At 45.7% G+C, this 27,574-nt stretch overlaps 1 protein-coding gene, 1 long non-coding RNA gene and 1 pseudogene across 3 annotated transcripts in view; 1 reads left to right on the top strand and 2 right to left on the bottom strand.

The window, feature by feature from the left end:
- Positions 1–4,075: 4,075 nt before the first annotated feature.
- Positions 4,076–21,668, top strand: ECHDC3 (enoyl-CoA hydratase domain containing 3). 2 transcript variants are annotated; one of them, XR_895844.2, is made up of 6 exons: positions 4,076–4,402; positions 7,679–7,800; positions 9,235–9,332; positions 13,432–13,632; positions 18,245–20,376; positions 20,486–21,668. XR_895844.2 is itself a non-coding variant. In XM_011359637.2 (5 exons), exons 1-5 carry the CDS (start codon positions 4,239–4,241, stop codon positions 18,554–18,556), a joined length of 897 nt encoding a protein of 298 aa, XP_011357939.1. In that variant the 5' UTR covers positions 4,076–4,238; the 3' UTR covers positions 18,557–21,668. The 2 variants fall into 2 exon arrangements, 1 of the variants encoding a protein (XP_011357939.1); XM_011359637.2 differs by having other exon boundaries at positions 18,245–21,668.
- LOC111739296 overlaps positions 5,711–27,574 on the bottom strand; it is a 54,599-nt gene continuing 32,735 nt past the window's right edge. The window contains exons 5-7 of the long non-coding RNA XR_002780195.1: positions 9,197–9,363; positions 7,256–7,435; positions 5,711–7,129 (exon numbers count right to left, since the gene is read on the bottom strand). This is a non-coding gene — a long non-coding RNA (uncharacterized LOC111739296). The remainder of the gene's footprint in view (positions 7,130–7,255; positions 7,436–9,196; positions 9,364–27,574) is intronic.
- LOC111739326 lies at positions 11,672–11,791 on the bottom strand (annotated as a pseudogene).

Below are 27,574 nucleotides of genomic sequence, written 5' to 3'. Positions count from 1 at the left end.
CTCCCGGAAGCCTCCACCCTTTAACTTCGCAATCTCATTCAAAACATTATCTACAGCCACGATGCGGGAAACGCACGCTTCTTCATCAGTTTATATCACTTTTCCATATCCCTTACTTGAAGTCACTGAGTTCATTTGGTTTAAGCCATCCATGCAAACTCAAGAATTTGGGTTAAGTTAAACAGAAATAAAAGGAAGCTCATTTCATCCATGCATCCCCGTCCTCCCCCCACCACACACACACCATTTAGTTTCTAAATTTTCACCCAACTTAAGGCATGGGTCTTCGTGAAGAAATTTTAGATTTGCAAAAGGTGTTTGGATAATGACTGGTGGATTATATATAAAATCTAAAATAAAATGTGTTTTATTTAACTGAAAAGAGACATGAAAAGCATCTGTAGTTGTGTGAAACAATGGAAGTCTGAAACATTTCTGGTTTATGGGTGCTTGACCTTCCTATGACTTTTTTTGGAGGGGAGGGGGGACAGATGTGGAGAGAAAGAGGGTGGAAAGCTAGCACAGAAGAGTCGGCCAGATGCCAGAGGGATCTCCGCTGAAACTAAGCTCCCATATCTTTCATATTGTACCTCTGAACCCTGTCATTACATGTCTGTCTTAGAAGGGCCTGAAATCAATAAAAAGAAGGATTTCAAAAACCACTCCATAAGCAGCTGAAAATCTGCACTTCACTTTTCTTTCTTTGTACCCTGAAGAGTTCTAAATCTTCCTTCATTCCTACATCAAGCCTGAGACACCAGGCACCCTAGAACAGTCGTTTATTCTGCATTATGTCATTATGTCTGCAACGTTCTGCCAAGCATCTGTGGGTCTTTAAAAGAAATGTGAAAAGGTAGCAAAGACACATCTGTGTGGCAAAGACATGCGGCAGAGGGAAGGAGCACATAAATCAAAGGCAGAGAGAAGCCTGCTAGCAACCTGGAAATCAAATTGTGTCAGGGAGAAGGTCCGCGTGGAAAAATAGATTAGAAGGGCGCTGAACGAGAGAAAAGAAAGACAAGCAGCCTCAACCAAAATTAATGAGAGGCACAGGGGGCCTGGAGAAACAGCCCGAATGTAAAAACCCCTGCACTGCTGAAGGATGGAGGAGCATCTCAGCCAGTGACATCGACTTGTGTTTGGGTAACGTGATGGCCGTCCGTCTCCACTTCGCTCTTTGTGCGTTTCGCCACTCTCAAACCAGGGCTCCTCAGAAACGACCGGAGGAAGGAGACATGAAAGGGATGAGAGAGCAGGCGTAGGAATTTAGATGAAAACTTCACCGCAGCACCATCCTTCAGGTGACCTTGGAGCCCGGTCCTAACTTTGTGACCGCTGTGCTGACGGGGAGCGGGGCTGGCAGGGCCTCTCTGAACTGGGATAATGACACCTGTCTCACAGGTTACGCTGAGATGGCATCCGTAAAGTGCCAACTGCAGGCACTGGCACAGAGGGGGACTTCTCAAAGAGCAGCTGTTACTATTATCAAATAAAATTTAAAAGCAGGTGGACATTGTCTCTGAAACCTTCCATTTTCATCTGTGACTTTCAGGTTCTAAGTGCCGTACTAGTTCCTTCTTTATCTCAAATCCTATATTCCAGTTCTCTCCCCTACTCTAACTCCGACATTGGGACAGAACAGTCTCTGCATCTCCCAACCCCCCCCCAATTTTTTTTTTAAATTTAATACCTATCTACTAAACATTTAACAAAAGCAAACACAAACATGCAAAAATTAAGGTCGGAAAGCCCTGTCTACCATCCAGCCCCTGACTTTGCCAACAAAACATCTAAGATGCAAGTCTGAGCCTATCTAGACTTGAATCCCAGAAAAGCAGGTGACTTTGACAAATGACTTCAGTGATGTGATTCTGGACCATCCAGAATGCTTCCATTCCAAGTAACTAAGCACCCCAACAGCAGTTGCCCAAACAATAAAACTATCTCCCACAACAGACTGTCATAATCACCAGAGAATGAAGGGTCAACTGGATGTATTGAAAATCTCATTAAAATCCACGAGTTTTGAATTTTCATTTCCTGTCATAGATTGTTCCCTGCACTGTCGCAAGACAATTACACTCACCAAAGAAGTCCAAAATCCAAAAGAGAAACCCCTATGGTGTGTCTTTTTTAAAGCACAAGGATTAGTCTCCAAAGACTGTAAACAGCCTTTGTCAGATCTGTAACAGAGGACTTGCAAAGCCACCCTCTGGGCAAAAGTCCTACAGTCTCTCCCACTGGACTCTACAACCTCCCCATTGTTCTAAGGGGAAGCAGAAGAGCCTGTCCCTCTGAGTCCATGAGACAATACAATTAGTACCTTACACTACTCTCAGTATGAAGGTGAGACATGTCTTCTGACGGTGGACTCTGGCCCATGATGCTGATCATTCTGATCAGATTTTTTGATCCTGCTAACCTTTGCAGCCTGATGGAGCATGCACTGCCTCTTCTGCAGAAACATAAATCCCAGGGCAGAAACTCAGGCGCTCTAGAAATTTAACTTCATTTTATTTATGAGCTTAACTTTTATTTCAAACCCTCATTCTGTCTGATGGCAGAAACTTAATCTAAGCCAGTTTGGAGTTCTATCCCCGATCCCTGAGTAATAAGCATAAATTAGTTTATAACACCAAGGCTCTGTGCTTGGATAGTGTGGTAATAATTAGGAAGTCATTGCTCAGAAAGACTGTAGCTCCCTTCTTCCAGACATATGGGAGGGCTGTACTTCACACACCTGTGTGGCCGCATGACCTGCTTCTGCAAATGAAACACAAGCGCAAGTAGCATTTCCAGAAGGAAGCTTTAAGCGCCAGTTCATGCTTCTCCCGATTTCTTTTTGTTAAATTCCTCTACCACAGAGACTGTCAGCTTTTCAGAGAGAGGCTGCTCTAACAGGTCCCTGGGTGAAGACAGCACTAACCCAGCACAAAGCTTTCAGCTGATCTGCAGTAGACCTACTGTGTGAGTGAGAAATGAGCTACTTAGACTTGCTTTTGTTGTTTTTGTTACCTTTGCATATTCTAGTCTGCATACAGGTGATGGCATCTATCCAAGATGTCCAACCTTGTTTTCAACTTGTCAGTCCACACTGAGTCATCTTCCATTCCCCCCTCTCTCCCCTTAAAGATTCTTTGGGTCCCGACCTCTCTCAGCTGCTCCGAGCCCCTGTCAGAGGACAGGGGCCAGTCTGCTGTCACAGCATCACACTGGGCCATGTGAAATTCTGTGACGTGCTCAGGCTCATCTGCCCAAACATTTCATACCACCTAGATTCTTATGACTCCCCTTGGGTTCTAAAAAGGAAGAGTAGCAAGCCTGCTTCTGCCCTAGTTGGGGTTTCCCACCATTCCAATTTCTCCAGGAGGCTTTGCCCACCACCCTGCTAAATCCCACCACAATTGCCCTGTTCTGGCTTTTCCTACAAGTCCTACTTGCTCTTTCCTTGCCCCTAAACCTGGAGGACCTTAATTTGGTCTCAGACAGGAAGACTTGCTCTCACCTATCCGTGCCTTTCCCCCAATATATTATGCCTGTTTGGTGTCTTTCCTACCCCCACCTGCATTTGAAAAACCCAAGAGATAAATATAGATTCCAGGGCTTCTCGAAGAGAGGGCATAAAGCATGCAAAAGTCAACGCCCGAATGGAGTACGCTTCACGTCTTGGCCTGTGATCACCTGCCAGGCCTGGGCGTTTTCCCGTGGGTAGCATGAAGTAACAAAGTGGCATAGTAGCTCACACCACTCACCACCTGATGTAATGACATTCATTTTTCTAATCTAGGCACACCACCACATTCTTTGTGTTGGTGCAGAAAGAAACAGAACAGCCCAGACCTGGCATCCCTTAAACTTTTTATCTGGGGTGCTAAGGCAAACAATCCGCAGAGAACACAGAGCCAAGATCGCCTGCAGGTTTGGAGTCTGCGACCTTCACCCCGGCCCCTACGCGCAACCCCCTCGGGGGCGGGGCGCCAGGGGCCCGGGGGGCGGGGCTGTAGTGGGCGAGGCCCGGGCAGTGGTGGGAGGGCCGGGCCGGGCCGGGCCGGTAGTGGGTGGGGCCCGGGGCGGAACTGCAGGGACCTGGTCGGCCCTGGGAGAAGTGTCCAATCTAGGCCTGGGCCTGGAAGTTTCGACCCGGTTTTGCCCACGGCCAGAAGCGGTCGAAGCGCAGCGACCGGGCTCACACCAGCGCCCCTCGGGGTTCCGGTCTCCAGGGACCGTCCCTAGCTGCTATGGTCGTGGGCTTGCGGGCCATCGGGGCCAAGGGGCCCGGTTGGCTCCGGCGCGGACCATGGGCCCCGCTTGCCGCCAGCTTCTGCAGCCAGGGGCCGGTCGGGGCCGGAAGGCCGGAGCCAGGGCCGCGACCCACCAGCGTGCGGCAGCGGGACGGCATCAGGTCAGCGGCGAGGCCGCGGGCGCCTTGGCCTCCCTTCCCCTGGGAGTGGCCCGCGGTCCTACAGGGCTGTTTCCAGTTTGGGGCGGAAGGGGGATGGGGCGGGCGGTGGAGACCTGGGAAGAGAGACAGGCAGAGGAAGCCAGGCATCGCGCCCCCGTCATCCCACGCAGAGTCCAGTGGGGGCTCTGTTAGTGGTCAGTGCCGCCCGCTGTTGTGAATTCCCGGTTATCCGTCACTGCAGAATCCAGCTGACGGGAGGAATCGCGCATACGGTGCTTAAACAGGTCTCTTGCCTAGGCACAGTAGCATTTGGGACCCTGCAGGGCTCACACTGGGGGGTTTCAAGTACAACTGCTTCTGAGGGCCCCAGCACTCCACCTAAATAGCTAGGGCAACCCGGCCCAGTTGTCATTGGACTCTCTGGCTCTGCTGGTGGCCACAAGGCTGCTGTGGCCTTTGAGAAAGCCCTTCACTGGAGGGTTCTTTGTCCCGCAAACTTGACCTGGCTCCAAGGCCATGTCAGGTCTAGTGGGGCTGCTCTTTGGCTCTCACCCAGAAGTGCAGGGTCAATAAATAGGATGAAAGACACACCATACTGAGTTCTGCCCTTTGGCTCAACAAGCTGAAAACCCATAAAACCATACCAGTGCACAGCACACCGTGGCAACTGGACGATGAAGCAGTAAAGGTTGAAGGGCCCCTAGCCCCATCCAGGCCTCACCCTGACATTTGCCTGGCCGGGTAAGGGCCCACTGCGAGGCCCACCTAGCATGGCTAAGTATTTAAAAGTTACGGATTAAGCTAACTGCTTAACATGTTTTCTTTCCTTGCCTTGACAAGTAGGCCTTCATAAAACCTGGGAGGCCATGTTTGAATTTACAGTCCCCAGGCTCCTCGGAGTCCCCCCAAAGCTGTGGAGAGCCAGCTGCTGGTCTGCAGTTTTTTTCTCTTCCTCCTACCCCCTGCCACCTCTCCACTTCTCCTTCCTGCTGCTCTGCCAGAAACTTGGCACACGGGTCTGCAGACACCCCGTCCACACACCTGTGCTCTCACCTCCTACAGACAACTCCTCTTGGTCACCCTGGGCCTAGGGGTACCCACTGCTCAGCCTGGGAAGTCCAAGGTCTCGGGTAACTGCAGCAGGCGTGGGAAGGGGATGTGATTTCAGGCAGGCATATCCCATTACCCCCAGTGGTCTTCTGCTGACCTGGAGGGGCACAGCTGGAAGAGGGCCCAGAGCACAGGGGCGCGGAGCACAGGGCCCAGGCAGGGCCCAGGCAGGGCCCAGGCAGGGCCCATCTCGTCCATTTTCAAGGGCAATTCTGCTTCTGCAGATCTGGTCCATCTGGTCAGAAGCCTGACTTGTGGCATGGTAGCCAGATGACGAAAGGAGGCCTGATCAAGTTCTCCAGAGTTAAACATGAATCAGAAAGGGAGACAGACTATTGGAACAACCTGCCATAAATGCTGAGAACCATTTAGTCAGAAAGAAACCCCCAAATTCAGCATGAAAGCAACACTATGTTGGGCACTAGGTAGGTGAACTTGAGCAATTCAGTCATGCTTCGAGTGTCCCTTTTGAAAGCGGTTCCTCTCAGCAATGCCACTGTCATGCAGGGAGGGCCAGCTATGAATTGGGCACTGCATTAGGCACAGGAGGGAGCTCTGAAGATGGCCGGCATTTAGGAGTTAGCAGAAGGCTAGGAGCATATGGAAGAAATGGAGAAGGACGGACCAGAGGAGGACTGAAAAGCCAGAAGGAGAGCATGATCCAAATGGCATTGGATTTGGTTCTGACAGTCAGGAGCTTCCTGGGGAGAACAGTTTGAGTGGAGTGGCAGGAACAGAAGCCTGGGTACACTGGGTTGAAAAGTGAACTCAGCAACTTAGAGCACTCTGACAGGGTGTGTACCGTGCGAGCCAAAGGATTAATGGGATGCATGTGAGCAGACACTGCCATGCAGCATGGGCATTTGGGGGCTGGCATCTTTTTACACAATTTGCCTGAGGCCTTAGAATTTAATTTAAGCATATGTCACGGATGGGATGACAGCTTTTTGAGTTTGCTACAGCAAGCACACTCATTATTTTACTGGAAGGTTTATCAGCAGTTCTCTCACTGTGGCCTCCCTCCCCTGCCAAAAACAGTATATAGGTTTCAAACTCTATCAGCTGCAAGTCATTTTTTACTTAGGAGAAACATGTACATGAGAAATAATGGTGAATATCACAGCCACCTGAAGATGGCAGCACACTGGAAATGGTATTCCATAGAAAATGGTATTCTTTTTGCACTGAAATAAATTCAGTCATCGAAGTGATTTTCCAGAAAAAGGTGGCCCAGGAGGCTATTTATGGAGGATCCAAGTTGCCACATAGTGATAGGAATATCAGATTCACAGAAAAAGAATGAGGAAGGCAGAAAATGTGGGTGGAGACTGATGGGAAACATAAAATATATAACAATAATCTGGTGTTTGGCTCGCTGCCTGTTTTTTATAACAGCAAAAATAAGTTATTTCTGTGTATAGGCAGTAAGATGACAATACAGATTATTTTAATCAGCATGTGGGTACCTTAAAATAGTGGGCAGCCTTTGAATGTCAGCTTCTAGTGAGAGGCCGTGTCCAGAAGAGCCTTCTTGCTGTATGGTTCTGTCCTTTTGTTCTTCACGTACCATCCCATTCTCAGACAGCATGAATTATTGTGCAGAATTACAGGATGCCACTATGAAAAAGATGGGGAAATGCTGTCATCTTTGCATGTGGGCAGCTACATCTTGGCTGCCTCTTCTATGCAGTGGGTGGGGGGAGATCTAGGGGGCGGATTTTCATTCTTGGCTCTTTTCCTAACCTCATTCTTTCTGAAGAACCACAGGAAGAAGTACTTTGAGGGTAGCACTGCGTGCCAGACTCCACTGGCTCCTGCCATTGTCTCACACACTTCACAGTGTCAGTCTGGGCAGCGATGATTCTGGAACGACTCTGACTTGCCCTTTCTGTTGAGGTGGCAGTAACGTTTCTGACGGCAAACCTGGAGGAAAAGAGAAGCAAATCAAGGGAAGAGAGAGAAACCCAGCCTTCATTTCAGGAAGTCTCCTTGTTTTGACTTAGCTGTAACTCCACAGAGCTGACAGACCCTCTCAATTGCCTCTAAGCACCCGCAGTTCTCTTTTCTAGTGTTTCAAAAATAGCTCTTAAATGAGAAAGGAATTGCAGGGGTCCTCGCTGGTTTTGACTGGCGCCTGACCCAGTAATTTAAAAATGTTCTTCACAGGAGCATTGTCCTGAGCAATCCAAAGAAGAGGAATGCACTGTCACTGGCAATGCTGAAATCTCTCCAAAGTGACATTCTTCATGAAGCTGAAAGCCAAGATCTGAAAGTCATTATCATTTCAGGTACTTATCTGATATCCATCCTCAGGGTTCTGCAGTACCCAGAAGAGGTTTCTCAAGATTTTTTCATTAACTGGGGCATTGCCTCACTTAATAGGAGAAACGTTTTGAAGCTCCTTTACAAGAACATTAATTATGGAAAGCTCTTGTGTAGTGGGGGCCTTGGTGGAAGTTATAGCAAAGATTACTGTGCAGAAAATAAGTGTCTCTTCCTTTTTGTTAGCTACGAAACACTGCCACACTTTGCTGTGCTGGTCTTTCCATCGAAATCAGAGAATCAGTTTCCTCAGGGACCTGACAAGATGGGTTTCATCACTGACCCTGTGGGTATACTACCAGCTCAGCTGGGACCAGGCTGCTAGGCCATTTGATTGATTTGTCCTTCCTGTTCCTACCAAGCTTTTAACCAATATCTGTAGTCTACTTCATTGGCATCAGGGTGCCCTACTTTTCTCATTTCTTTCCTTACTCTTTTCAAGTAAGAAGTTTTACTGAGTTAATCTAGTGATGATGGTGGTGGTATAAGTAATATCAGTATATCAGTATCAGCATTTTAAAGCACCTACAGAAGAAAATGGATGATGCTCTGTGATGTACTTTTTTGTTGTAGACGTTAAGGATCAGCATTTCCGGAGGCAAATACTCAGAATATTACCTTCTTATCTATGGCCGAATATAAGTTTTCAACTGTTTTTCATGGCGAAGGGAAAATAAATAGGACAAATATATTTCAGGGGCCACGGGGGTATAACCTGGATGTAGTGAAGGCAGCTAAATTCCAAACAACACAATTTCCTCACTTGTTTAAAGGAAATAATATCTGTCGGAACAGCCACAGCAGAAGGAAAACATGAGAGGGCGCCATCAGCTTATCAGGAGAATTACATTTTGTTGTTAATGACAACGACAAATAAAACCACATCCTCAGATCCCCTCATAAAAAAAAATAACGGGGTTCTCTTCGTACTCTGACCTTCCTGACTGCACCTTGTATGGGTGCCCATTATCTGTAGCCCAAATGACAGGGCCACTGCCGAAGGCATGGTGGATTTTCATGGATCTATATAAGTCAATACTTTCAGGCCAGACCATGTCCAAAAACAAAAGTGTGAGACCAGAGAGAAAACTCTGAAAAAAAAGTCCACTCACCTAGGTTACTGAGCCTTCTCCTTTGTGTAACTGCATGTTTTCATTGGCTTCCACCACGGACCTTTTAGAGTACAGATGCCTCACCATTTGTATGGCCATCACGAAATACTGGCTGTAACTTTTCAAGTGAACTATTCTTATCAAATTGGATCATTAACTTTCTGTAAGTGTCCACAGCATTGATACACCATTGTTCACTAACGTTATTCAGTAGACAAATAAATGAACTTCCTAGTTCTGCTGTTTACACCTTTTTATTTTCTTTTCTCAACTGGATTACATTTGCAGCTGAGGGTCCTGTATTTTCTTCTGGGCATGATTTGAAGGAACTGACAGATGAGCAGGGTCCACAATATCATGCTGAAGTATTTCGAATCTGTTCTGAGGTAAGCCAGGCAGACGGTTGGCACTGCAAGCCTGAAAATGATAATTATACATATTAAATATTGAATTAAGCTTCTGATTTACAGGCAAGGTTTTATCTGTGGGACATAACCACTGCAGAACTACTAAAACCTCTGTGGTCATTGGTGAATCCTTCATCCAAGCAACAATTTGGGTTAGACTTTTAAGAAGCGACCATGGTTTGCTATTGATCTTGTAATATGACAAGAAAGAAAAAAATATGCTGGTATTGATAGCTGTCATCTTCAGCATCATGGGTTATGTCTTAAGTAAGAAGTAAAAGATGAAAATGTATATCTTTAGAGAGAAAGAAACTAAGTATTGTAATTAAACATTTTAAACAAACTATTAATGGGGAAAAAATCATAAATGGAATAATAATAATGATTTTTAAAATTATTTTCAAACCCTTCTTTCAACCAACCTTTATAATCACCACCTCCAACTAGGAAATTTAACCTCTTCATTTTCACTGTCTCTTTAACCATCTGAAGGAGGGAACTCACCAACAGATATAGAGGAGAAAGAACAAAAAGTTTGGGATGATTTATAAATGTATCAAATCAACCCCTGATAATCAAAAGCTGAATATAAAATCCAACTTTAAGTAACATAAGCTCATTTCATGAGTATTTATTGAGCACCTGCTATATGCATACTTGCAAGATACTGAGGGAAATAGAAGTAAAAAAGTTTCCTGCCAAACTGATAATGGAAATCTAGTTGAGAAACAAGACATAAAGCAGTCATAACCTGACCCTAAGATTACTTAGCCTAATTTTTCATTCATTCATGGACTTATCCATTCTTTTATTTGGTCATTAATGACTCAACGAATATATAACGATACGTACTACATAGGCAAGACAGAGGCAAGCAACAGGAGGGAGTGGAAGGTGACTAAGATACCTTCTTGGCCATCATTTGTTTTCCTTGCCCTTCCAGAAACCCTCAGGAGATCAAATTATAGTTTTCTCATTTTATGGAAGGACAAACCGGAAAAGTAATTGACTTGAGGCTTCATGGAGAAGAGAAAGCAAGCAAGCGCTAAGATTTAGGTCTTTTGTTCTACATTAATGATGTTTATGTAATATTCTGCTCCTGTATTTGCCAAGGTTTGGTGCTTTAAAAGTTATTTTTCTACTGATACCCAGTATGTTTGACCAAAATAGAAAATCATCAAAGAACCAGTAGAGCCCTTCCATCCTCCCAAAAGGGCCTGCTTTTATCGTTCTGCTGGGTGATCTTCATGAACTAAGAAATAAATGGGCTACCAAAAGACCACAGGGAGCCAGGGCTTCTTCAGAAGAGAAAGGCCAGATTTCATGGATGCTTCCAACCCCTGGATGCCTCCACTCACTGAAAAAGACACAGTGCCTAAACGGGACCAAGCCCCAATGCAGTCAAACAGGAGTGAAAGTGCATTGATTTCTTTAACACTTTTTCCAAGAAAATCAAAATTGTCCTAGATAAACATGAAAGCCATGAACTTGCGCAAGATTTCAATTTCCAAGTGTAATCAACAGGCAGATTAGAACAGAATGAACTAGCTATTTTATGTTGGGTTCCTGCATGAGAACATTTGATTTTAGAAAGGAAGACAGAGATATCTGAACTGGCTCAGCATCTAAAATCTATGGCAAATTTGTTACAGACCACCGGGACGGCATGATAGTTAATTACTTACAAATCAGGAATAGGGCAAGTTGAGAATGAGGAAGCACGGGGTTATGGAAGAGTGACAGTGACCCGTAGGAGCTGCTGTGGCAGCTTTCAATAGACACCTGTCCTTGTCTGTCTTCTTCTATCCCAGGAAGTCTGAAGGTGGAAACCCCAGTCCAGGAGGACAGTCTTCTCTGTCCCCTCACACCCCACCACTGAAATGACAATGGGACAGGACCTCTCGCTTTTGGACATAATGTGGAAACCTCAGTAAAGCTGTTCAGTGAGGTCAGGGGAGAATTAAATCTATGTCACATTTTGGAGCAGACAGGACTAAAAGAAGTCCTGAACTCAGGAGGTAAAATAGAAGAAATAATCAATTCTTGACTAACAAGGGATCGATTATCCAGTTGCTTTATTCTCTGGGTTCCCTTTCTGAATTGGTCTCTTAACTATATTTTAAAACATTTTCTAATTATAAAAGTAACAAATACTTGTTACAGAAAATTTTGAAAATCTAAAAAAAAAAAGGAAAAAAAATTACTAATATCATACCATGATCATACCACCCAGAGAAAACCACAATAAAAACATGCATTATATTTCTTTTTAATTTTTTCCCATATATACCTATTTGTTTGAATAATCATATGTAGGTGCAATACCAGCATCTGGTATTCCAAGGTGGTCTCCCATCCAAGTACTAACCAGGCCCAACCCTGCTTAGCTTTCAAGATCAGATGAGATTGGGCACGTTCAGGGTGGCATGGCCGTAGACATAAATTTCATTTTAATGAGACTACAGCATCCCATTAGATGGATATAGTTTATTTACTTATTTTTACATATTTATATTATTTATAGCTTATTATTATAGAGTGATGATTTGATGAACGACTTTGTCCAGACAGCTTTTTACTCTATTTCAGATTACTTATCAGTACTATTCCTAGATTGAAGGTATGAATATTTTTAATGTTGTTGATACATAATGGGTATGTATATTGGCCTAAGTATTTTCCCACCAGGTGGTATGGAATCCTCCCCCGTCATGGGTGGCAGACAGGAGACAGACTGTTCAACTCTAATCTCAGTCAGTGGACTTTTCTTAAGTAACTGCAGTTCATTAGGTGACAGGTGACACTCAAAGCTGAAACAAAATCTTTTCTTTCTTTGCAGCAAGACTTCTGAAGTTCTTGCGCCTTCTTCTCCTTATTCCAGTTCACCGCAAATGAGCTCTGTCATTAACCATCCCCACTGTCATCTAGAGAGCATGAACCCCCTAAATCCATGAACAGTTTGGAGTGTGGGTATATCTATGTGCATTCTTGTGCAGAGAGAGTCATTGGCATTTATCAGATTTTCAAAAGGTGTCCCCCCCCAAAAAAGTCAAGAACCATTACTGTAAAATATGACATCATATCCTTAAATGTATAATTGGTTATTTTATAACAAAGCTGACAAATATCAAATTTTATGACTACAAAAGGTAAATTCCTTGGGCCAAATCAATGAAGGTCGTTTTTCTTTGAGTTGCCATCATGGGAAACAAGCCTCTCCTTCTCCCTTCCCTGCCAGGGTTCAAAGAGCAACCATTTATAAATTGAAGTTACCATAGCAACACAATCTGTGCAGGGTGTCATGAAAAAATGGAGAAATAAACCAAGTTATTTCATAAGCTGAAAAATAAGTTAAAGTTCTGGAGACTTATGAGGGGCAGGGGGTGTCACTTGAGCAAGTACTCAGCATCCCTTCCTTTGCCAATAGTGCTGTTTTAGGAATTTCGTTTATTTTGATGACAGCAGGGTGTTCCCAAGCTTTTTAATAGAATTGAGAAAGTATTCATGGTGGTAATTTGAGAAGTAATTACTATGGAAATTGCCTTCCAGTTCCTTTTCCACTTGAATTTTTCAAGGAAGTTCCAAATAGTAGTTTCAGACTTTTAACATGAGAGCCCCATACAGGCTCAGTGAGAACAGAACTATTTGTTCCCCAGAGATCAAAATTGGCTCCATTCTTCAGTGGGGTTGCTAGGGAAGTAGTCAGAGGGGACTGTAACCTCCCAGAGGCATTGTATGGGGTGGACAGACCAAGGGCTGAGAATCAGACAGATGCGGGTTTAGATCCCGCAGCCACTACTTGCAGATCTTGTGGCCTTAGGCTGGTTCCTTCCCCTCTGAGCCTTGAAGTCCTGGTTGTAAAATAGGGTTCCTTCCTCCTGGGGCTCTCAGGAGCACCAAGTGGTACAGCGTCAGTATTTAGTTCTCTTTGGGCCTTCTTTTACCCATTTTTCATAATATTTGATACAGTGATGCAAACGGAAAGCACTCTGAAACTGTAAATTCATATGAAATAGAAGCGTTGGTGTTTTGCCTCACCCCTGGGCTGGATGTTAACTGGCTGTGTTTGCTCCTTCAGGTCATGATGCTGATCCAGAATCACTCTGTCCCTGTCATTGCCATGGTGAATGGCTTGGCTACTGCTGCTGGGTGTCAGCTGGTTGCCAGCTGTGACATTGCTGTGGCCAGCGACAAGTCCTCGTTTGCTACTCCGGGTGTAAACATCGGGCTCTTCTGTTCCACCCCTGGGGTGGCCTTGGGAAGAGCAGTGCCAAGAAAGGTAATTTAACTCCTGCAGCCCCCTCTTTAGTTGTAACCCTCCAGGTGCAGGTTCGTTCCAGAATCCGCCTGTTAAAAAGTACAGGTTGAACCAAGACGTTCTGCTGAAAGCATAGATGGCAGGATGCACTGCAGTGTTGTCCTCACATTTCACGTCGGGGAGGGAACAGGCAGCTTTTCACAGTGCCCTTCACATCGTGATCACGCGTTTCACTCTCACCTGGCCCTCCGTACAGCTAGCTAGGGTTTCGGATTTGTTTTATTTTCGTAAAGGCACTCATTTTCTGTAATATTATTTGAAATGCAGTTGAGATTCAGTTTTGTTACACTGAAAGGTTGCCCGTGAGCTGCAATAGCATGGAGACATATGCCAATATCAAGAGCAAAGGATATGAGTGTCACTGGCTCAGGGTATGCCAACAGGCTGCTTGGTTCCAGAAAGGATTGGAAGCAGCCGATATACTGAGTATGCCAGCTTTATGAAGGTTGTATTCAGGAGCATGAGCGTCCTGTGGCTGGCATGGTGACTCTGCCCCAGAAGCAGCAATATTAAACAGTTGTTTTGTTGTCGCTAAACACAGTGAAATCTATTTTCTTCACCAAGCTTTCTTCCTTCCTATAACGTCACAAAATAATATTTACTGAACATCTCTTAAGTAGAAACCAGTGGTTTCCTTGTTCTAGAAAAAAATACATCCTCATTTTCAGTAGGAAATCTGTTTTTAAAAATGGGGGGTGAGGGGAAATCATATACAATAGCTAGTAGGGAACTAAATTGCTTTCTACTGTATCCATTTTAGCATCAACTATGAAAATTAGCAGTTGCTCATATGCCTGAGGCACAAAAGAAATAAGACCCAAGGGAAATCAAACCACAGGAACAAGGCAGTTAGGGAAGCATTCCTTTTTTCATGGTGCTTCCTCATTAGTTTTTATAGAGGTGTGTGTTTTTGAGGAAATTCTGAACACAGATACTTGCAAGCACATATGTATGAAAACTGGCTGAATGTGGGCTCCACACTGCAAAAGGTGACCTGTCAAAACACAAGAGCTTGCTAAAATGTCCTCAGACCAAGGAGTGTTTTGATCTTGTCGGGTAAATGTATATATATTAATTTAAAGTAAATGTATATATATTAATTCGATAAATATTTCTTAAGCCCCTACTTTGAGCCAGTATGTTAAATTAAAATACATTACAAATTGTCAGAGCTTATTAATAAACTATCTTATAATTGTGCAAATCAAATCACGAGGCCTTTTGCATAGTGAAATGTGGTTGTCTGGTTAGCCCACCTGCAGCTGTTCATTTTCAACACCTGACATTCTGGAACATTCCCTGTTAAGGCATGTGTGCCCTACTGATAAGAATCCATTCTTTCTTAAAAGAAACTTTAAAAGTCAAGGCTTATACTTGAGCCCTAAAACTTAAACATTATGTCATATTTGTCAAATTTTAAATTAGTTTTTGAGAATGGAGAATGTGACAAAAACAGGACTTCCCAGGAAGCCCAGTTCTCAGAAACACGCTACATAATTCTCCAGCACGACAGTAAGGGGAAGGACGTTGTAAGAGCCAAAGTAGCTCCCCCTCTGACAGTTCTGGGTGGGCCAGGCCCACTCAGCAGACGGGCGGAGAGTCTCCTGTATCGTCCCACTCAGATCCCTGACCTGTGCTTCTCCCGCCCTGACCCCAGCCGGCTCTGAATCACTTAAATTGTAGCATTCTTGTTTTAAAGTCTTCAGAGTTTTTTCCTAGTCAGCCACGTGAAAGTGGTTCAGACTTGTAATAGATGTCCCTGCACGTGGGGCTCCAGGATTCGGGGCTCCTTGGAGGCGTGCAGCAGAGACATGATTTGTGGTCGGTAATGATGAGCTGAAATCACAGTGCTGATAATGGGAGTTTAGTGGAGGAAAATCATCTGTCGGAACTTAAGGCCTTTACCAGGTTCATGGGCTGCAGATCTCACCTGGGCTGCCCCTTGAGGAGGAAAACTAGGGATTCACAAAAACATGAACCTGAACGAACACTACCTGCCTGGCGTCACTGCCAGACTGCACCCTCAGGAACACATCCACACACAGGCCCGTCACCTGTGTGCGGGTGGGGCACACGTCCCTGTGCACATCCACAGTGAGGCAAGCGGGTGCTTTTGCAAACTGGCCTAGTTGGGAAGCTTGGCCCTTTTCACGCTGGCCAAGGCCGCATGTGTGGATCACCAGTGCCCTCTGCTGGTCACGAGGGGAAACTGCTCAGCTGTGCTGGAGATGGAGGGCTGCAGTTAGTCCACTGGGAGCAGAAATGATGGCGTGGAGCCTTTGTGTCCGAGCCAGGCAGACCCTGAGCATAAATAATTTTCCACGTTTGTAAAGTGTTTCTCTCCTCTGGCGTGAGTTAAATAATGCATCTTCATTGCATCATATAAACAACCTGCCTGGTGCAGCTGCTCCCTTCCCTAGGCAGTGCTGGCCTGGTTCAGAAACGTGGAGCCAGTGCCTCAAGCAGTTGGCACCACGAGAGAGCACATGAAAGATCCGAACCCTCTGGTCTCAAGCCAGTCACTTCTCTGCAGTAGGAACGCTTGCTTCCACCACTTACCTATGGTAGCTTTGTGTATCTGTACAATCTGATTTCCTAATTGTCTAATTAGGACAGAGGAGAACTTCCAATCTAATCTCGTGACTTAAAAAAAAATCTAAATCGATGGTTCAAAAATGGGAGCAATATTGGCTCAGAAGGACATCTGGCAATGCCAAAGTCATTTTTGATTGTCACAAGTTGGGAGTGGGAGATACTACTGGCCCCCAGATAGAGGCCAGGGATGCTGCTAAACATCTTACCATGCACCAGACAAATCCACATTATCTGGCCTAAAATATACAGTGGCACCAAGATTGAGAAACAATGATCTAAAAGCGAATGCCTCCCAAATTTTATATCTTAAGCGAGTCCCATTATCTCTCACTGCATAACAAACCACCCACAACTTAGTGGCTTAAAACAACAACAGTCATTTTCTTAGCTCTTGAATCTACAATTTGGACAGGGTTCAGTTCGGAAAGCTTATCTCTGCTCCATGATGTCTGTGGTCTCAGCTGAGAAGATTTGAAGATGGAGGAGTGACAGCTAGGGGCCATCATCTGAGGGCTTGTTCACTCACATGTCCAGCTGTTGAGACTGCCTCTCAGTGGGGACCTGAGGTGGGATACTTAGTGTAGCCTCTCAGTGAGGCTTGGGCTTCTTCAGAGCAAGGCAGCCGTGTTCTCAGGCTGAGCTCCCAAGACAAGGAGCCAGGTGGAAGCGGTATCACCTTTGGACCTAGCTGCTGAAGAACTATCACGTCACTTTTGCTATACTCTATTTGCCTTCATCCATTCATTCATTAAATCATTCATTGATAAATATTTAGTGGGTCGCCTGCTATATGCAAGGTACTCTTCTGGTACTGGAGATACAGAAACAGAATAATAAAAAGAAATCTCTGCCCTAGTGGAGTTTACATGTCAGCAAAGGCGATAATACAATAAACAAACAAACATGTAAAACATACAGTATGTTACATGATGAAAGTGCAAAGGATAAAAATACAGCCAGAAAGGGAGGACAGTGCTCAGGTTCGATTTGCAATTGTAATAGGATGGTCATGGAGGACCTCTCATTGATGAGGTGACGCGTGAGCAGAGACCTGAAGGAGATGAGGGCACAAGCCATGAGGACACCTAGGAACAGAGCATTGCAGGCTGAGGGAACAGCAAGTACAAGAACTGAGGTGACAGCATGCTTGGCATGTTCAGGTAACAGCAAAGGTGCTAGCGGGGCTGCAGGAGAGTGAGCCAGGGGACAGGGAGAGGGAGGCACCTCCTGCCCGGTGTGTTTCTTTGCATCGGGAAATCCCTCTTGTAAATCGTAAAACCGAGTTTCACGAAGCTGGGCTTTGCACAGCACAGAGTCCAGGTATACTACGTGGCAGGCGATAGAACAGGGGAGACTGCAGAGCGTGGGGAAGGCTTGCTCCCTTTGTCAGACCTCAGGACTGCGGAGGGAAAGAGAGCGGCCTCTCCTTCTAAGTTACAATCATGCTAGGCCCCTCATCGGCTTCTGGAAGGCATTTCCTTTCACTCCCCCGCCTTCTCTGGGATACAGGAGTTCTGCTCTCTCAAATCAGACTGAGGTGGTGGCTTCTTTGAACATTTCTCTACTGGGAAGCAGCCACTGCATTGGTTTGTGGGAGGTGCTGGGCCTCGCTGCTTCGGTGTTTTAGGTTTCATCCCGTCAGATGTGGCTGCTGTCCTGTGCTTGGCCCTTGAAAGAAGCAGCTCGAATCTCCTGCCTCGGCAGGGCTGGAGCTCAGCTCTGGGGAAGGAGGACGAGGACACAGAGTCCCTCCCTCTCCTTGCTCCTGGAGAGATCCCATCTGTCCCTGGCAGGAGTCTGGGTACTGGAGACGGTAGGGGTGATGGATGACATGTTACTTGAGGAAGCAGATAACTGGGCCGAGGTTGGAGGGAAGTCAGGATACCGATAGTCTCAATAGAGGCAAATAGAGAGGTGGGACTTAGGTGGCAGTGGGTCAGAAGGCAAGGGCCTTAATTGCCCATGTTTCCTCCCTCAGGTCGCCTTGGAGATGCTTTTTACTGGGGAGCCCATTTCCGCTCAGGAGGCCTTGCTGCACGGGCTCCTGAGCAGAGTAGTGCCGGAAGAGCAGCTGGAGGAAGAGACCATGAGAATTGCGAGGAAGATCGCCTCGCTGAGCCGGCCGGTGGTGTCTTTGGGCAAGGCCGCCTTCTACAAGCAGCTGCACCAAGACCTTAGAAAGGCCTACCACCTCACCTCCCAGACCATGGTGGACAACGTGGCCCTGCCGGACGGGCAGGAGGGAATCAAGGCCTTCATCCAGAAGAGAAAACCCGTCTGGTCACACTGAGCCGGCCTTACCAGAGGCATGGAGGGCGAGTGAGCCCAGGGGCAGTGCTCAGGACTCCCCACCTGACGCCCGCTGTCTGACCGCAACCGCCAGTGCTGCCTCGTGACTGTAGCAGAAGACAGCCTGCCTCTATGACATTAGTAACAGGCCCGCTGCCTGGGGTCTGGTTAAAAGCCATGAGACCCAGGGGAAAGGAGTGGTGAGCACCTAAGCTGGGCCTATTACAGTAGAAAGCCTGAAACTGGACCTTAAGTGAGGGATCGCCGTGACATGGGAGAAGGTGGAAGAAGGGTGCCAACCCGTGCGTGTGATCAGAAGTGTCCCGAGGTGAAGGTATTTCCTATGCCCAAGACACATGAAACATTTCAGATGTCCACAAGATGGTCTCCACACTACACATCTTCTTGGTTCTAAGGAGAAATAATCATGCCTATGGCTTTGGAATAATCTTATTCATTTTAAAAGATTAAATATTTAGAGAGACTGGCAATTTTATCTTCCCAACCAGGCTGTAAGCTGTCTGAGAAAAAAAAGAAATCAACTGATTTTTTTTTCTTTGTATGCCCATACTGATGGATGTACAGTAGGCGACTGGCAATATTTTTCTTTGCCAGTTTAGAAAGATTAAAAAGAAAATGTTTTCTCAGAAAGGAGGAGCTTGTTCTAAGGGTGCCCCTTCTAGAGCTACAGCCTACCAGACACCCAGCACGTGCCCCGAGGAGCTGGCCCTGCAGCCATCTGCCCCGTGCACAGGAGTTGAGGCCCACTCAGTCCATGGAGCTGGAGTGGGCGGAGTGAGGGTTCCAGCCCCGTCTGCCTGGTAAAGCCCAGGTGCTCGTTCTGCTGGCGAGAGCCTGGGCTGATGGGGGACCAGACTAAAGAAATGACTTGCCTGCACCATGGCAGTTCCCCAAAGTAAGGGACCAGATATTCCTTGCTACGGAACTGTGCCTGTGTGCGAGGGACATCGGGTTTGATCACTGGCAGGCCACTCATGGAGTTTTTACTGCGAAGCCAATAAAGAGCTGGCTGCAGTTATAAACTAGGTCGTGAGAGACAGGGCTGTCACGGTCTGCTCAGAATAGTGCTGTCAGCAGGGCCCTCCTGCACCTTCTCGCTAGGTGGCCTACTGTGGCAGCTACTGCTCGGCAGTTGTTGGATCACACAGTGCAGAGGAGAGAGTGTTACGAACTTGCTGGGCCTTGGAGAAAGTAACAGGCAGGGCCTCTCACACGTTTGGCAAATGAAAAGCAAAAGTTAACTCTCCAGTGTCTGTGTGAGCTGCACAGTAAGTGCCTCCAAGCACGAAATCCTCGGGCCTGTGACGGCCTCCCAGCCTGTGAGTTGAGGTGCACTCAGGGGCTAGCTAGAAATCTTCATCGTCACCTGTGCAGAAAATAATCCAGAAGGAAAGTCTGCTGCCCACCCTCCGAAGTGAGGTAATTCACACCAAAGCAAATGTAAATTTGGGGTTAACCTGTATCTCTGCTTCCTTCCACTGGGACATTGAGTGAAACATTTCAGACAAGCACACGTGCCTCTGGAAAGTAGTGTGTTCGCTTTTCCCTCTGTATCACTTACTTCTCAGGGAGCTTTGCTGAGCGCAGCCCCGCTGTGCAGGGGCTAGAAAGTCAGGGAAAAGGCAGCTCGCTGCCTCTCACCCAGTTGAGAGACCACTGCGAAGGCAAGTGGAGGGAATGGCTGATGAACTTCACACCAGTGAATCTGGGAACATGGTGATTTAATGAGCCTAACCTCGGGCTGCCAGGCAGCCCTATGCAGTAGCCCCTGGACCCTGGCATCTAGGAGGGTCCGAGAAGGTAAGACATTCACCCCGGGGGCGGGGAGAGGCAGCGTGTGGGTTTGGGCCTGCATGATTCTGAAGCCTGTGCTCCTGACCACCACACTCTACTCCCAACACACGGAAAGACTGCGTTCCAGCTTGGAGAGACAGACTACCAGTGTGCGCCAAGGTAGCCAGTCAGAAACTGCATCGCCAATGCAACACGGTTTCACTTACTGAAGGGGATTCAGGAAAAGCATGGATTTGAACACGAAGAACACCAAGTTCCAGTCCCAGGTTTGCCCTCAAAAATCTGTGTCACTGTGTGCAGGTGAGGCAACTTCTTTCAGTGCTCAGTTTGACCGTCATAAAAAAAACATCAGGAGTGTCCAATGCACTCCTGTCCTCTTAGTTCTGACAGTCCAGATTCTGTGGTACTAGGATTGGGCACCTTGCTGTAAAACTTGAAACAGGAAGTCTCTGTTCACAGAAAATGCTTTTTTACAAATGGAGAATATGGGCATGTTACCTTTACACTGAAAATACCTGATTAGATTTGACAATAAGAAATCCATCAGAGATGCTCAGAGCTTTTTGGGACATGCCTGAACCTTGAGAAGATGCCATGGCTAGGAAGACCCTCTCCCGGGCAGATCTCTACCAGCCTGGCAGTTCCCCTGACTTCCATGCAGGCGCACTACTCGGCCAGCCCCCTCCTCCTTCCTTCCTCTGAAAACCCACTGCACTAAGTGTTTTCACAGTGTGGCCCATGGATGATCTGCACTTTCCTGGGCTCCTCGCCAGACCTGCTAAATCACAAATTCTGGTTTTGGGGGCCCAAAAATATGCATTAAAAAAAAAAAAAAAGATTTCTGCATGATTCTCCTGCACACTAAAATGTGTGAACTGCATCAGGGTGGAGTGACATCTCCCTCCAGCAGCATCTGCATTTTAAAGGCTGAAGCAGCGAGGCTTCTGTGAGGAAACTGCGGGCAGCCGCCCGTCGGCTTGGACAGGACTGCGAGGAGCCTTGTGGACTTCTGAAACCTCTTAAAATTCTCTACTTGGGCAGCTGTCAGGGCCTCCATCGGCCCTCAATGCTCATGCTTTTGGGTGTCCCACCTCACATCACATTAAATATCAGAATATACTCATATTCCACACTGAACGCAAATCCCGTTTAGGGAAGGGAGTTGAATGATTTGCTTTTAAAAATTGTTTTGAAATATCTGATTAACAATGATTATTTCTTGGCAATCATCAAGTAGGCAAGAGTTAAATTTAACTATTGAAGCTGATGTGTTACAGTCAATAAAATATTAAATTTCAGTCTTGCAAGGGTTTTTCTTTCATATTTTGGAGCTCAAGGTTTATTTTTCAGGTCCCTAACAGAGGCCTATGGACCGCTGCAGGCCATCCACGCTATGCCTACAGTGTCCCTTGGATGGAACAGTCTAGCCCACACTGGCTCCGAATTAGGGGAGGTGGCTGTTCCACAGGAATATGGGGGGCAAATCAGGTGTTGTGAGGTTTATATTCCCAGCGTGCACTCTTCTGACATCCTCATTGATTTTATACAGGTATTTCGTTTGGATCTCCCTGTGCTGCTGTCCAGGAATGTTTAAATATAAACCCTCAAAACAATTGGAAAGTATTTTTCTTATGCATTTAAGAAATCTTTCCATTTTATGTTGCATGTTTTCAATATCTGCCTTACCAAATTCTGTGTTGAGATGAAAATTCCCAATTTTAGACATTGGTAAGAATTTAGAAAAAGAAAAAAAAGTATTGGTCAAAGTGAAGTGTGATTTAAAACTTGATGCTTAGATGTACATAGTGATTGCTCCGTGCCCCGCACTGTTTTAAGCATTTTGCAGATATTAATACTTTAGTCCTCACAAAAGCTCTATGAAGCAGGCTTTATGAATCCTATTATACAGATGAGAAATGGAAACACAAAGATATTAAATGATTTGCCTGTCATGACACAGCTAAGAAGCATGTTTCGGTCAGCTATTTAACTTTCTGAAACTGATGTAGGAACGTGGTCTGAGAATTTTTAAGACCTATCGGTATGATGCAGCCTATACAGGAGAGTGGGGTTTTGAAGGCCAGGCTCTGGAGCATGGGCTTGTGATTCCTGCTCCAGGCCGGCCTGCTGTCCCCCTTACCTGCTTATAGGTGGATCGCCACATTGCATCACTTTGCAGATACCTCTATTGTGCAGGAAGCATGTTAAATTATTGTTTTTAATTCACAGTCTTGCGTATCATTCTCCCTGCCTCCAACAAGAGTGTGTTTCTGAGAGCCACATAAATCCTTGTTTTTTGTTTTTGTTTTTGTTTTTTGTTTTAAATTCTCAGAGCCGAGACACTATCCAGCACAGAGCAGACTTGTCAGGTCCAGTTCAGTGTGGCCAGGGTACATTTCCCCATACAGGCTATGCGATATAGTCAGTTTTTTTTTTTTTTTAGAAATTCTCAGATTCCATTTTCTAAATCAGTTCTGGAAAGTTAAATAGCTGAGCAGAACATGAATTAAATCAGTGTTTTCATTGTCGGTCCAGGAAAGTTGTAAACAACTCTTTGTAAATGTAGGTCGATATTCTGGATGAAATCAGACCCAGGGGTTCTGTAAAGCCTGTTTATTTTCTCTAAAGCATAGTTGAAGCATGTTTTAGTCTTCAACCGCTTAATGCTTCTTGTGACAAAACATTCTTCACATAGAGAGAAATGTGAAATATATGGTTGGTTGGCAAGGAGTGAAGATATCTAATAGATTTGCTCTGCATAGTAGCTATAAAAGGGGTTGATATGCTTACTTGAAACTTAAACCACAATTGTCTCATTTGTTACTATGCTAGGCACTATGGGATGGTGTTTTATTTTTTTTAAGTATAAGACAATTCTGACCCTCCAGGAGAGTCAGACGAGATACGTCACTACCATGTTACAATTCAAATACAAAACAGTTATCATGGGACAAGAGTCAGGTAGTTGGGTTGCCTTCGAGCCCACTCTTACAACTAGCCATGTGACGTGGGCCTAGTTGTTTAAACTGACCTCTCTGAGTCCCAGTTTCTTCATGGTTAAATAGGGGTGATAATAACATCTACCTCCTAAGTGGTTGGCAGGAGTAAACTAAACTATACATATAGAGCAATGTTGCTGATGACCCACCCCACGCCCCTGTGACCATGACCTGCCTCCATTTCACCTGCAGCTGTGATGGACAATTCCCACAGGTAAGAGCTTCCCCATGTTGTGGACGGAATTGTGTTCCCTCAAAATTCGTATCTTGGAGCCCTGCCCCCACTGACTGTATTTGTGGAAGGGGCATCTAAAGAGGAAATAAGGTTAAGTGAGGTCATAAGGATGGAGCCCTAATCCTATAGGACTGGTGTCCTAATAAGAAGAGAGAGAGACAAGAGGGATGAGTGTACACAGAGGCCACATGGGGACTCAGAGAGAAGGCGACTGTCTAGAAGCCAAGGACGGAGGCCTCAGGAGAAACTAACCCTGTGACACCTTGATCTTGGACTTCCAGCCTCCAGAACTGTGAGAAAATAAATGTCTTGTTTCAGCCCCACCCCACCCCACTCCCACCCCCAGGTTGTGGTATTTTATTACAGAAGTTTGAGCTAAGTCGCCCCCTCCAACACTTTTGTCTCTGTGCCTTTCTGAGGGTGATTTTTGGCATTCAGGAGCTTGCTCAGCTTTCAACAGGCCAACCCAGAAGTGGGGGAAGTTAAGGCCTCCAGGGACACCCTCAAGCAGCAGCAGATGGGAGTCCATGGATAGATGCCCCAGCCCCCACTGTCTGAGGGAACAATTCTGAGATGTGTGCTTTGTCTTCTCAGAAAGCCCCACAGAGCTGAGCTCTGTTACCCACAGCATCAACCTGCCCATTCACGCGAACATTACCGGCTTCTCTCCTCCCCTGCCTGACCTTGGCCCACGTGTTCACTTGTGATAGCTTTGCAAATAAACAGCCTTCACACAGTCCTTGATTCAGGGTCTGCCTTTGCAGGAACCCAAACTCAGTCAAGAGGCAGGGTCACCTCAGCCACTCAGTGATCATCCCCTCCCCTAACAAAAAAACAAAAACAAGATTTATCAACAGAAGACTTTGAAGCAACAGGATTGATTGCTAAATGAACACCATAGGCATAAATATTACAGGACTTGAGAAGAGAAATGGATTTTGACCCACTAGTAAGTAAATGGGATCATCTACATAAAGCTTTGGCTTTTGCAGCTGGAAAGGATCTTGGCTCTCAGTTAACCACAAACTGACATCACACAGACAACATCTGAGTGACTCATAAGATAGAGACCTGGCCAGTATTGGTACCAAAAGCAGGATCGTCTGACCAAAAGATGGTGTGACCACTCTACTGACATCCCTTAACCACTGTCACGGTAAGACATAAGTGTGCTACACTTCTGGAGTTTACGTTTAATAAACATTGAGCAGGTGTGTTGTCCCAAAACTCCTCTCTAGAGGCCCCTAAAGAAGGAATTTATGAGCTGCTACATCTCCAGTCCCTTCCTTGATGTTTATTGGCTTTTTGATGGATGTTAGAGCAACTTTTCTGTCAACAGCTTCTCATTAGGGGGTTGGTGATGTTCTCGCTGACCATTATTTCACTCAATATCATGCGTGGTCGCTGCGAGGAGAAGAGGTTCCACTCAGAAACCATCCATCTTTGCAGCAGCCCAGGGCTCGGCTAATCCCACTTAACTGCTCCTCCTGCGCTGACAGCCGCTCGGGGCTGGCACAGAGAACTGAGACAAACGGCTGGCCTTTAATGAGCGGCTCATCCTCTGGCATCGTGCCTCTCCACTCCTTTAAGGACATATTTCAGGCTTGATTCTGTTTCTTTTTCAAATAAATTATGGAGAACTTGGTAAAACAATCACTAGGACTTACTTCTTAGAGATGACTGATTCTTGCTGTGAATGACGAGTCTGCCTTGGAAAGTCTGAAACTAGGAAGTATTGAAAGAAAACGTCCAGTTTTCTTAAAGGACTGTTTTCTTCGCCCCTCAAGCGGGCTGTCTTAGCACAGTGATGGTGCAGGAGACGCCCAGGGTCCCTGTCACTCATTAGCATCAATGTCGACCTTCATATGGCCTCTTCCACCTTCCCTACCACCAGATACAGGACTCTAACCTGGAATGGCATAGATTTTTGAGGGTTTTTATTATGAACAACTTCAAACACATGGAAAAGTCGTGAGAACATGTGATAAACTGCCATGTTCACATTAACCGGCTTTAACAATTATCAGTGGATAATTCATCAATGATCCTGGCCAATTTCATATCATCTGCCCTCTCCCCTCACCTCTCCATCTCCCAGATTATTTTGAAGTGAATCCCAGCATCACTTCATTAGAACAGAAGATTCTGCTGTCATCCAGAAAATTTCAAGGGATGTAGGAGCTCTGTGTCAGGCACCAAAGTGACCAAATATTAGAACAAGAGATGCCCCTGGTGCTCTTACCACTGAGGAAATGACAAGGGCCTCTGTGCTTACAGAGAAGAACAAGGGATATTTAATCATTACCAAATAATTTCTAAACTTTGGGTACTCTATAAGAAACAAATTTAGCCTATAAACCAATAGAACCCTGCCCTTTTAGGCAATTACATGTTCAAAGAAAAAAGTTGGTGGCCCCAGACACTTGCTAAATCAGAATGATCAGGATCAACTACTTGTTCTCAACACTTAAAGCGGCGGTCATAAAATTGTCCAGCAGAGGGCGATGATAGCTAAGCTCTGGATAGAAATCCTGGACGCCTAACTTGCATCTAGGTGACTGAAAAATCACATATGCTTTTCAGTCCTGAGAAAAAAAGTAACTGATTTAACAGGTTATATAGTAAAGCTGGCTAAATGCCAGTTCACCTGAGGCAGTGGAGAGGAAAAAGCTCATAAATATAGTTGTTTGCTTTATACTTTGATTTTTTTCAAATAGAGTCAGCTGACTTCACAGTGTGCTATAAAGATTGCTCCCCAATTTTTTACTCCGGGGATGGCCTCGAGAGGAAAGTCTTTATATCAGGGTTTCTCAAGCTTGGCAAGATGGACAGTTTGGGCCGATAATCCTTTGTTGTCCGGCTTCGTATGCACTGCAGGATGTTTAGCAGCATCCATGGCTCCCACCCACTGGACACCAGTGGCACCCTCCCACCCAGCTGCGGCAACCGAAAATATCTCCAGACATTGACAAAAGTGCCCTAGGATAGGAAGGACAAAATCACTCCAAGCTGAGAACCACTGCCCAAGATAATTATCTGGGCTAGTTAGTGTATTGGTTAAAAATGAGGCAGAAGAGAGCTTTCAATCCTGCCCTGGGCTGTTAATATTAAAAGGCAGGTTTACTGAGTGCTTCCAGCACTTGGGCGGAGCCCTTCGGTTCTGATCCAAGTCCACTTCGGAGCAGAACTCAGCACCTTCAGCTTTCCCAAAGAGGTTCAACTCTCAGAAAGCTTCCATGAGAAATGGAAACATTACTGAAGATGTCCTGAGAAGAGAAGCCTCTCCCTAAGGTTCTCTATTCCACATTTCTGTTCTCGATCCCCATATCCCTTTACCAGGCATCCCGGGGTCGGGAGGGGTGGCGGCAAACTCACGCTCAGCTCACGCTCACCCTGTGCCAGCATAAAACAAGGTCTTATTCTTCCAACACACCCCAGCCTAAGACGCTTAGCAAAGTCTTCTCCCAACCAAACAAGCTTCTTGCTAACGAAAGATTTTTCTCCATATTGTTACACCTACATCCAGTTTATTTTTATAGATAAGGATACCAAGTGAATGTCCCCAAATCTCACAGCTAATAAGTGGTAGAAGTGGGACTCAGATCTCAGAAACTGGGAATGAACTTCTGTCAGGCACGGAGGTTAGGTGCCGAGGGCTCATGATACTTTTATGGGTTCATGAAAATGTCTTTGTGTTCATGTCTTTTAAAATCAGAAGAATGCCATTCTAAAACAATTTTTTTTATAGAGGAAGGGGCTCATGAAGGCAAATGGCTTAGAGCCTCCTAAAGTCATCCTGCAGCCCTGACAATGTGCTTGATATGTGCCTGGCCTTGGTTAAAAATAAAGCTCGCCTCAATACCAGGGGGAAAATGTAGAAGTACAGGTCTTAACTATTATGAAGTCAGTGGTATCATTTTCATATATTCATTTACTCATTCAACAAACATTTCAAATGGCCTGCAATATA

The sequence above is a fragment of the Pteropus vampyrus genome, unplaced genomic scaffold (assembly GCF_000151845.1).
Source record: "Pteropus vampyrus isolate Shadow unplaced genomic scaffold, Pvam_2.0 Scaffold49, whole genome shotgun sequence".
NCBI classification, from domain to species: Eukaryota; Metazoa; Chordata; class Mammalia; order Chiroptera; family Pteropodidae; genus Pteropus; species Pteropus vampyrus.
This window is presented reverse-complemented; position numbering and strand designations above follow the sequence as displayed.

What these genes read in the sequence shown, in the direction of transcription:
- ECHDC3 (XM_011359637.2), top strand. Translation starts at nt 4,239, where the DNA reads ATGGTCGTGGGCTTGCGGGCCATCGGGGCCAAGGGGCCCGGTTGGCTC. An exon ending in CGGCAGCGGGACGGCATCAG is followed by an intron (nt 4,403 to 7,678) that starts GTCAGCGGCGAG and finishes TGTTCTTCACAG; the next exon opens with GAGCATTGTCCTGAGCAATC. An exon ending in TATTTCGAATCTGTTCTGAG is followed by an intron (nt 9,333 to 13,431) that starts GTAAGCCAGGCA and finishes TTGCTCCTTCAG; the next exon opens with GTCATGATGCTGATCCAGAA.